The 11,680-nt window shown below is 36.8% G+C and overlaps 1 protein-coding gene across 1 annotated transcript in view; it reads right to left on the bottom strand.

Moving 5' to 3' along the window:
- Positions 1–665: 665 nt before the first annotated feature.
- Positions 666–11,680, bottom strand: part of LOC127652609 (platelet-derived growth factor subunit B-like) — a 24,552-nt gene continuing 13,537 nt past the window's right edge. Inside the window, exons 2-7 of the mRNA XM_052138852.1 lie at positions 11,628–11,680; positions 10,160–10,222; positions 8,818–9,011; positions 5,924–6,864; positions 2,076–2,221; positions 666–1,903 (exon numbers count right to left, since the gene is read on the bottom strand). The exon at positions 11,628–11,680 is cut by the window's right edge and continues 44 nt beyond it. Of these exons, the coding sequence (XP_051994812.1) occupies positions 6,151–6,864; positions 8,818–9,011; positions 10,160–10,222; positions 11,628–11,680 (1,024 nt within the window). The 3' untranslated portion in view covers positions 666–1,903; positions 2,076–2,221; positions 5,924–6,150. The remainder of the gene's footprint in view (positions 1,904–2,075; positions 2,222–5,923; positions 6,865–8,817; positions 9,012–10,159; positions 10,223–11,627) is intronic.

Here is an 11,680-nt window from a genome sequence, read left to right as displayed (position 1 = left end):
AATATTTTGCATTGCATATATGCTGGTAAAGCGTGATGTACTGTTATCAACATTAATGTATTGTTTATCACAGCTAGATGTCAGGGATCCTAAAAAATACAATAAACATAAGACTTATTACCCTTAAACCCACAGTTTGTTTCAAGAAAACTCAACTTAAGACTGTAAATCTGTCACTGCCCTTGAGAAAAAGCTTCTTGGCCGCATTACACTCAGCCAACAGGGGAATTTTAATCAGGATCCTTTAGTGCAGGAACATATTTGTCACCTTCCCAAATACAAATACAAACAACATGACTCCCTGGAGTAACAACGCAATAAACGTTTCTGCTAAAGACCTCTGACTGCCAGTGGAACTTCATTTAGTGATAGACAATAAATATTCTAGACACAGCATGCAGCACCAAAAACTTCTGGGCCATCCCATTTTAGCATTTATATGGCCATGGGATTCTACCAGGGTTTTGTAAAATGGTTTGAATGTGTTAAAGAATAGTTTGTGTAAAAATGCAAATACTGTAATTTATGGACACATAAGGGTGTGTAAATGATAACAGAATTGTCTTTTTTGGGTGATCTATGCCAATGTGCTGAAATGTAATCAGATCCCTCTGTCAAATCAACAAACGCAATAAGGAGAGCATCAGTTACACCTTGATGGTTAGTGTTTCAGTTTTATTCAATGCATTAAAATGAGTGCAAAGTCTGCACCATCTGAATTTTTAGTAAAGATCCAACATAGACATTGACCTGAACATTAACATACTCCAAAAATCCACATTTTGTTCTTTTGGTGAGTGATTTGTAAGACTAAGACAAAACACTGTGTCTGCTGTGAACAGAATAGAAGATTTACACAGAATAAATAATATTAATGATAAAACTCTTAATGCTTTTTGTGTTATAATGTAGCACCTTTACACTCTTAGAGGTATGAAGAATTATTAGAGATAGAAACAGTCTCTTTCTTTATCCTGTGTGAATTTCCAGTGTTAAAAATCGCATAAATATTCATTAAAAAAATTATTCAACAAACAATTTATAGAAAAGTAGTTTGGGGTTTTGGCTGGTAATGTATTAAAATAAAGTTTCTGTTTGTCAAGTTGATCAAGCTTTCTGTCTGTCTGTCTGTTTTAGGTAAAACCACATAATTTGAATAAATATGACATAACAAATTGTTTTGTCACCTTTGACACTTCCTAAAAGATTTCTTTCTGGTCGTCTCTGATGATAATACCATTACTGCCAAAAAAAAACAATTGTCATTTATCAAATGCTTCTTGAAATGACCATCAATCCTAGTGTTTTTTTTTTTTTTTTCTATTCAAGGCTTGATTATCATTGGTTCCAAAATAAAATAAAAAAGTCAACTGCTTTCATATGGAGTGGCTAAATAAAAAAATAATAAAACAAATTGAGATGGAGCATAGGTTTAAACTTTTATGGTGATAGATAGTAGTTATGAGGAAAATGGTGGTTATGGGTTTTGTCAGGCCATTCTTTTCCATATTTTACCCAGAGAGGAACAGACTCTGGTCTGCTGCAGTTACCCAGCATTATATTTTTCATTCCAATATTCTTCTCCAATGTTCTCAACCTCCTTACTTCCAATGTTCTTCCAAACTTTCTAATTAACATGCTCCTTAAGTCCCAGTCTTGGTTCCATTTCTCAGCTTGAATGTCCATTCTAAAGGATCCAGCTCGAGCATTGAGAGAGAATCTTCATTTGATGAAATGTGAAAAAGAACCTGCAAGAATGGTCCAATTTAGTGAGAACAGCAGTTTGTAGGAGGCTGTTTTTGGACAGCATACTTCCTTGTGGCTTTCTTTCTTCCGTGAATCACAAAACGAGATGTTAGGCCGAATTTTAGGGAGGCGAGATAGCACCCATCTGAACATCTGTCTGCAATCAAGAGAAAGAAACAGACATTGTTTCTTTATTGTCATTGAAAAACATCATCACCTGTGCAAAGTGGTGCGTTGGTATTGTTAAACACATTCCAAGTCATTTTCAGAGGCAGATTTTAGATTGTACTGAATTCCTTCAAGTTGTTCATCTCATCTCAGATGCTCACCTGTGTGTGTTTGTGCTACATGAGCAGTGCTCTCATGGCAGATTTGCTGATGCGTTTGCGCTGTTTTCTCCTCCGTTTTGTGGGGTGAGGAGTTGGTTTGGGAGGTGTGCGTGGAGGGGACCGTTGTGGAGGAGGAGATGTGGTTCCTGTTTGCAACAAAGAGAGGGATTGAAAATTGGACATTATATTACAGTAAATATGTCATATAATACTCACATATAATACATATTAGGGATATGCCACTGTGGTCGATTAATCGACTAGTCGTCCAACAATTAAGTCGATTAGTTTGTAATGGGAGGCGCATTTATCAAATTAATTCTGCTTAGAGAGTGTTTTTGCATGATGATAGCATGCTGTGCTGAACAGGGAATTTAGCATGGTAAAACCCTCTGCATGAAGTTTTTGTTTAGTCTTTTTATGCCCTACTTTTACAGCAAAGTTCCGTATCAACAATACAATCACTGTGAGTGGGGCTGTCAATTGGGCAGAGAAAATAAATTCATATTTTTTATATAAAAAATCTAATAATTTTCACACACAAATAAATGGGTGAGACTAAAACAGCCAGGAAATTTAGAAATAAAGGTGTGCAGAATGTCTCAAAAGAATACCATCATAACTACACACTGCCATGTTCAGATATCCCACAGACTGGTCGATTTTGAACATTGGAAGTTTTGCACATTCCTAATTTACTGTATAGCTCTATAGTTTGTGTTAAGTGGGCAATTACAACAAACAAAAACACTGATAATGAGCTCAGCAGAATTTCCTACTGCAACTTGTCCTTTATGGAAGAGTAGAGGACAACACTTTTTTTAGGGTACAAAAACCAGCAACCTGGATCAGCCATGTTGTGAATATTACAAAACGTCAACTGAGTGGACAGTTAAACATTCACAAACATCTGTTCTACACTATCAATATGCAAGTAAATTAAGATGATAATAAATTGTCATCTTTAGACAACGTATACATTTACATTTATGCATTTGGCAAACACTTTTATCCAAAGTGACTTACAGTGCACTTATTACAGGGACAATCCCCCGGAGTAACCTGGAGTTAAGTGCCTTGCTCAAGGACACAATGGTGGTGACTGTGGGGATCGAACCAGTGACCTTCTGATTACAGAGTACCAGTTATGTGCTTTAGACCACTACACCACCACCACTCCACATACACATAAACATGAACACATGGTGTGTATCACCTGATCATTTACCTGAGGGGTATGTTCTGACCAAATCTGTGTAAAATTCCAACAGAACTCATGCCTCAGCTAAATACCTGCATCTGAAGGACAAATGTAATTTCTCCAGCCTGTCATCTGTCCATTCTGCTGTCTGTCACAGCTCTCTTAATTAACACTATGGATCACTCAGTTCCCCTCTCCACCCTCAGCGATTCATTACAGCCTTTTCAACCACATCTTTAATGTCCTACTATCATGGAATGGATCCACAACATATTCACACCAACCCTGCACTGGTGTTCCACAACTATTAGTACTTAGACCGCTTTTATTATCCCTATACACTTAATCACTTGGCACCTCTCATGGCTTTTTCTACCATTCTTATTCAGGTGATATTCAGTTCATTTAATTAAGTCCTCTGACATCCAGATGTCCATTTGCATCACAGCAACTTGTCTGGCCAGCATTACCGCCAGGATGGCCACCCCATTATCAGATGATGAATTTTTTAAAAAGTGAGTCTCTGTCTTCATCTCAGTCAAAAATCACCCTTGCCAAGATCTCGCCATTATAATCGAGACCACTGAGGAGGCAAATTGCGTGTTTCCTGATGTCTCAGTGTGTTAAGAGGTTTAAATGTTGTATAATTCAAATATTGTACACATATTCTGTAACTAGATCATATCTTGTATATGTACATTTATAGTAATGCCTGAGGAGGATGGACTCTTTGAGCCGAGTCTGGTTCCTCCCGAGGATTTCTCCCCGCCACTACATGAAGGAATGTTCTGGATAGAAAATAAAATATAAAACTGTGGGTTGCAGTAAGGCACTTACAATGGAAGTGATTGGGGTCAGCCCATAAACATTCAAATATGCAGAGTTTTAAAAGTATAGCCACAAGACATTATCATTATATGTGTTAACAGGATTTTAGTGTGATTAAATCTCTGTTCTTGTGTGATAAAACTGCTTACCAAGATTGCAAGGTTACATCATCAAGACTAAAAAGTTGGATACACACTTAAATCATGTTAACATGTATAATGTTTTCATTTTTTGGCTATACTTTTGAAACTGCATATTTGAATGTTTGAAGACCGGCCCCATTCACTTCCTAGGGCCCTATGATTTCTGCGTAGTGGAAAATATTGACGGAATCACAGAATCCAGTCATAAAAACAGAATTAATGAAAACACGGAATGTCATGAAATTGGACATATTTGCAATGAAAAAGGCTAAGATTTAATTAAAGAAATAGCCTATATGGTCTGCGTGAGCAGCGTTCTTCGTCAGCAAGTGAATGTGAGAAGCCATTGCTTATACACTAACCGCATCATTAACAACATATTTGCGCTCTGTGTGTGTATTAATGACAGAGAACAGATCACTTTATTCACTGTGAAGCACATAACATGCAGACTATATATTTATGTGATAGGAGAGGTAGTGGCGTAGTGGGCTAAAGCGCTAAACTGATAAGCAGAAGGTTGTCGGTTCGATCCCCACAGCCACCACCATTGTGTCCTTGAGCAAGGCACTTAACTCCAGGTTGCTCCGGGGGGGGGACTGTCCCTGTAATAAGGGCTCTGTAAGTCATTTTTCGATAAAAGCATCTGCCAAATGCATAAATGTAAATGATTAAGTAATAGCCTTTTGCATAATAATCAGCACATTAGCCTATGTAGCAAACTGCCTCTCCGGAGGTGAGAAGTGAAGTCGTCAATAACATACAGTTTTCCACCAAAATAAAAGTTCCATTTAACTATACAGTATGTGTATAATTGAAAAAAACTGCAACAAATATATATTAATTTTGTAGAGCAAAATGTAATATTATATATAGTATTATTGTTTATAATAATAATAATAATGATAATCATATAATAATAATAATAATATGTCAATAATAATTACATTATATTTAAGCAATAGCTCAAGCAAGAGCAAGAGTTTCATCATTGCTTTCAATTATACTCAATTTCAATTATGCTCTATGCAGCACTGTATATATATATATATATATATATATATATATATATATATATATATATATATATATATATACAGTGCTCTATATATATATATATATATATATATATATATATATATATATATATATATATATCCATCCATCCATCCATCCATCGATCAACCGCTTATCCTGTGTACAGGGTCGCGGGCTGGAGCCTATCCCAGCTAACATTGGGCTAAATATATATATATATATATATATATATATATATATATATATATATATACTGTATATATATATATATATATATATATATATATATATATATATATATATATATATATATATATACAGTGATGCAAAGAGCATAATTGAAATGTATGTATATATATATAAACATGAAAAGAGTCTAATCATTTTTGTGGTAATCCACATTAAGCCACAAATGCTGTCAACTGAGCTTGACTTCCTTTAACATCTTATGGAGTTGTAACATTTTCTCAAATTGTGTTTTGATGGAACCACTTACTGAAACCTCTTCTACAGGTCTAGTTGCTTACGAATAAATCCTGCTCAAAATGATAAGGACCTAGACGATTGAAGACCCTTCAAATATGTGTTTGAGTGTATTTTGTTTGTTGTACAGTGTTTTAGGTGTGTAGGTGATTTACCTGTTCGTTGTGTGGTCGTGGTTGTGTGGTCATGTTTATGTTTGTGGTGGAGCTGTTGTAGTTTGTCGTCCTGTTGTGTACTTGTTTGCTGTACTTTGAGGTGATGTTTGTGTTTTTCTTCATCTAGCGGTTTTGCTTTTCTCTCCACTTGTGGGCTGGAATTTCTCTTCTCCTCCTCTCTACTCCCTACATCTGAAGTCTCATGACGTCTCACATTCTTACTGTTCTCACTCTGAAGACAGAAACACATCTCCTAGATTTTGATTGGATATTTGTGTGGTGTTTGAGGTGAGCTGATCGGTCTGATTGGTCAGTTCTGTTGGTGGGGCCTTATGTTCATGATTCTGATTGGTCCCTGCTGGAAAGTTGGGTTCATTTCTTTGTAAATGTTCGATATTGGTGTGGTTGACTTCTTGCATGAGATTTGAGTGATGGTTAAAAGTCTTATTGGTCATTTCCATTAAACCAATCTCATATTCGTATGTTAGATTGGTTATACTTTGGTTAGCATTAGCCTGTGACTCAATTTGGGCATTTGATAGCTCTCTTTCCCCAGGGTAATGGAGATGACCTTTGCTCCCTCCATACTGCGTCTCATTCAGACCCCAGCCGTCACGACCGAAAGACAGCTTGATCTCTCCAGAGGGGTGGAAGGCATCTGGTGCTCCCGATTCAGAGAGCCTCTCCTTGGGCAGCCAGCTTTGGCTCAGTAGGTCCTCCAGGCTGAGCCTCTGGTTGTGTTTGAGCTCATCCCTGCGGTGGAGCTCATCTTTAAAGTGAGTTTTCCCCAAGCGGTCACGCGCTACCTGTATGGTGGCAGACGATTTCCTACGCTGGGTGGAACGAGGGGCTGGCTGACAGCGGCACTCAACGTGGTCGAGGACAGAGACGATGGCTTTATCGTAGAGCGGCTGCTTGTTCACATACTGTATCTTCATCACCTGAGGATGAAAAGGAAGATTTTTTCCAACTTAAGGGAGAAATAGAAAATTCTGCAATCTTTTACTCAGCCTTATGTTGTTCCAAACCTATATAACTTTCTGTCTAAAGTGGAACATTAAAGGAGATGTTAAACAGAATGTGCAGGGACGGAAAGCTTCAGTCCACATTCACTTTCATTCAGTGGAAAAAGATGTTGTGAAAGTGAATGGTGACTGAAGCTGTCTTTCAACATCTCATTTTGTGTTTATAAGAGGGATATAAGGGTTTATAACAACATGAGGGTGAGTATATGTTCATTTTTTTATTTTTCTCTTTTTTTAGGTGAACTATCCCTTTAAGGGGCATTCACTCACAGCAATTTGCAGCAGAAAAGATCCAGAAACATGAATGACAGCGATCACTGGATATGTGATATGGGTGTGGTCAGTGACACAGTTGAGAAAAGTTTCAAAGTTGAGAAAACTAAGTGAGTTTCATGCATCCTTCATCGTTTAGGGCAGGGGTGGGCAACTATTTTGGTAAAGGGGCCACATCGGGCTGTAAGTAGTGCATAGGGGGCCACATTGTATACCTTTTGAGATACAATGTTCTGCATTGATTTGGTTTTTGTAACTTTTTAGCCCAGAAATAGTTGTGTACTCAATTTTGATCAGTGACTATTGGGACTATCCTGCAATTGCCTAAAGTATCCTGCAATTGTCTCCTCGATGGTTTGACTTTCAGCACACAACTGAATAACACCGGCTGCATGACTATGATAAATTAATACTACAAGAGTTAGATTATCATACAGGCATGAAGGGACTTCAACATTTGTAAATGGCAAAAATAAGAAATACATAAACATATTCGTCTCTGGCTTGCTTTTGCTCGCATGCCTCACAAGCAGCCTCAAGAATGGACAGAGTAGCCGTATAACACTTTTCCTTGAGCGGAATATTGCACTACAGATCGCTAAGTTTGTTCAAAGGGGAAAGCGAGAGATAGAAATAGCGCACTCGCGTGCATGGTTGCCAGATTGCACAAAATAAGTATATCATTAGGCGGAATATTTCCAATTTGTGTCTCTTATCTGGCAACCCTGAGCATGTTTATTGCTTGTGGAGACGCGTTAGGTCCCAATGCAAGTTAATTGAAATATCCAATTAAAAAAAAATGCTTTTACGATAAATGAGCCTCAGGCCACATTAAACCATGTGGAGGGCCTGATCCGGCCCACTGGCCGTAAGTTGCCCATGTCTGGTTTAGGGTATGATGCATTGTGCACTGCTGAAATGTTCAATACAAGTTAAGCACAATCAACAGAATTTGTGGTATAATGTTAATAAATAAAAAATAATTGAACTAATTGAATAATTGAAAAATTGTCTTGTCCCTCCTATTCTTTAAAAATAAAGCAAAATCGTGGTTACAGTGAGGCATTTACAATGGAGGGGAATGTGGCCAATCCATAAACATTAAACTGCTCACTGTTTCAAAATTATAGCCACACAAACAATATGCATGTTATTATTATTAGTTATATTAAATTTTAAAACTTTGTTTCCATGATGAAAAACAGTGATTTAAACAACTTTACTGCTCAAATAATACAAACGTTTTAACAGAAGAAACAAATGCAAGTGCTTTTACCAAATGAATTGTATATTTCTACCTTTAAAACCTCTAAAAAGTGACCCAATTAACTTCCACTGTAAGTGTCTTACTGTAACCTAGATTTTTGCTTTTTTTTTTTTAAAGAAAAAGAGGGACGAGTTAAACTTAAAATCAACATAACAACTGTTGTTTGAGATTAACTTGTATTGAACCCCGAATATTCCTTTAATAAAAACTTTTTTGCATTGTTCAATGACCATCAATTCAGCCACTCAGCGACCTCCAGTGACAAAATCGCTGTATGTGTGAACGGGGCATTGCACTAGCTATAGGTGAAGGTAAGCATGTGTGTGTACCTGTAGGTATCGTGTGTGTGTAAGTACAGGAACACACTGCAGGCTCTTGGTGTTACAGCACCCTGAACACCTCTGCACCTCCACACACGGAGGCCACAACATGAAATTTGCATTACTTCGGTCCAACATGGAGCGGGTGACCTCGATGACCTCTGTCCTGACCTTACAGATGGCTTGCTGAGCAGGCTGAGCGTCTGCAGACAACCATAGAAACACACAATTACACCCATGTCATGATCCACAGGAGAAACATATAGCAATAAAATCTTTGAATTTTTTGATGAAAATTTTAGCTATGCTTGACCATGAATAAACTCGCTTATACGATTATAGGGATTAATTTGTGGTTGCTCTGTGGCTGAACTCCTTCAATTCAGTGGCGCCTGCAGCTGTACGTAGCTTTACCTACAATCAACTGAAACAAGAGGCTGTCTTCTTGAGAGGTAACTTTGAGAAAGTTTGTCACGTGAACAAGCGGCTGTTCAAACTGAACGTGTTTTTGCATCTGCTCACACTGTTTTTCATTCGTTTTCCATGTAAACATTCGCGTCACATTTTGCTATGTTTTTAAAATCTAAAATCTCACCCGGATTGAGGTGAGTAACAGTGCCACCATGAGGACCTACTAAGTAGAGAAAAGGATCCGCCAGGGAAAATCGAGAGTCAGATTTTTCAGAAAAGTAATAGCGCACCTCTGCTCAACAGAACGCATGATTTGAAGCATCAATCATGTCATTAGCACAAACGGTGTGGGACAAGTTGTGTGCCAAAGTTTAATACTTTGTGTTAGGGGTTTAAAAAAAACTCTATTTTGATTTCTCTATGTGCTTCTATGAACAGATATATTAAAAGATTCTTTATTTCCTCAAATCTCTACTTCAGCGTGTATAGTAAAGTCCTTGTGTGAGTTATCCCAAATTCTCTCTTCCACAATTATAGTATACGGGATAAAAGATAATACGCCACAGCGGTTTCATGACACCATAGACACATTAACCCTCTGAATGGGTGACTGGTAAGTAGATTTGCTGACTTTGGATCACTGTTGTGATAATCTGATAATAATTTGAAATTTTAAGTCATCATTACACATACTCATACACACAGAACCATCATTCATCTTATGGTAGGTCGTGTCTTCCAAAATGCTCTGCGTTGAGAGTTTGGGATGATAAATAATGTCAGTGATTCATGTAGTATAAAACTATTTTTGAGTTACGTCTTACATTAAATGTTGATTTAGTAAATGTTTTAAAGAAAACCTTTATGAAATAACAACATCATGACAGATGAGCAACAAAAGCCAAGAAAAGAGAAACAAAACAATGTTAACCAGGCTAACCGAGAAGACTCCGTGGCAGACGACTGCTGGTGTCGTTGTCATAGTGACTGTCTGGCTCGATCTCTGGAGAGCAAAAAACAATACTTTCAGAATTTAAAGCATAAAAATTATTTACAGTCAACAATTATTACAATGAGTGTCATAAGATTTTTGATGACACATTGTTTAACCCTCCTGAGCTGTTTGGTCTTTTATGACCGATTTCAGTTTAGCTTTATTAATAAAAATGTTTTCCTAAATCTGAGAGGTAAAAGACTTTGTGACTTTTCCTAGACTTGCAATCAGCACATACAAAAAATTAAAAAAATAAAATGAGAGAAAGAGAGAGAGAGAGAGAGAGAGAGAGAGAGAGAGAGAGTGAGAGAGAGAGAGAGAGAAAGAGAGAGAGAGAGAACAAAGAACAAAACAAAAAACAAAGTCAGAGTCTGATATACTTAGGTGTGGAACCTGCACCTTCCAGACAAAACACTGCATCTAAATATGATTATAATAATAGATTTTTTAATATATATTATCTTGTAACACCATGGTCAGGTATGACAGTAAACATACAGTAATGTCACATTATTGCAAAAACAGACACTTCAAAACCATTTAAAAAAAATGCTAAAATGTAAAAAAAATAAAATAATAAATGGTCTAAATATATATAAAAAATGCATAACTTGTGAAAATCTAATAAAACAATTTAAAATAAATAAATTATCATTTATAACAGGCAGTCAGGCCTCATAGTCTCTGCAGCCATCTAATAGTTTTTATTATTGTGACATTATTCTATGGCTGCGAACAGCCAAAGTGCCTAGGAGGGTTAATGTAAGCAAAGCAATTTGAGAAGAAGACAGGAACAGAGCATCTGATAATATGATTACATTGATTCAATGAAAGTATGAAAGTAACAGTAGAAGAGATCTGGGACATCATTCCACCCACTGGGGCATCCTAAAGGTTACTGCATTGCAAGGTTTTGCTAAAGCTTTGTGCACTGTGTGATATTTTAAAAGGGCACATTTAGATGATAAAACAAATATTTAGCAAAATATGAATTTGATTTACAGACATAATAAAATATGTATTTAATAATGTGAACATTATAATGTAAGCCATTCTGTATCAAGTGTCTGCTAAATGACGTAAATGTAAATGAGGACAGCAAAGTAAAGATCAATGTCATACAGGCGCTTCGAAAGAGGTGTTAAAATGGCAATCGATGTTAAAGAGATAACTTCTCTTTTGTTGTTCCACTGAAGAAAGAAAGTCACATGGGTTTAGCACGGCATGCGGGTGAGTACATAATAACAGAATTTTCTGATTTGGTTCAACCATTCCTTTATTGTAGATTGCCTTTCAAAGCGCCTTTTTGACCATTTACGTCCAAGTGTGGTAGTGGGGTGGTGTAGCCAAGAGAATAAAGATCCATAACTAGATATGAATATGAGTGTGAGATATTTCAAGAGAGCTGATTTACCGATGGACTCAGACAACAGCAGAAACTGCAGATCCTGCATAGAGGACAGTGAT

Source organism: Xyrauchen texanus, chromosome 12, assembly GCF_025860055.1.
Source record: "Xyrauchen texanus isolate HMW12.3.18 chromosome 12, RBS_HiC_50CHRs, whole genome shotgun sequence".
Taxonomy (NCBI): domain Eukaryota; kingdom Metazoa; phylum Chordata; class Actinopteri; order Cypriniformes; family Catostomidae; genus Xyrauchen; species Xyrauchen texanus.
The sequence above is the reverse complement of the archived record's forward strand: the minus strand, read 5'-3'. Positions and strand labels throughout refer to the sequence as shown.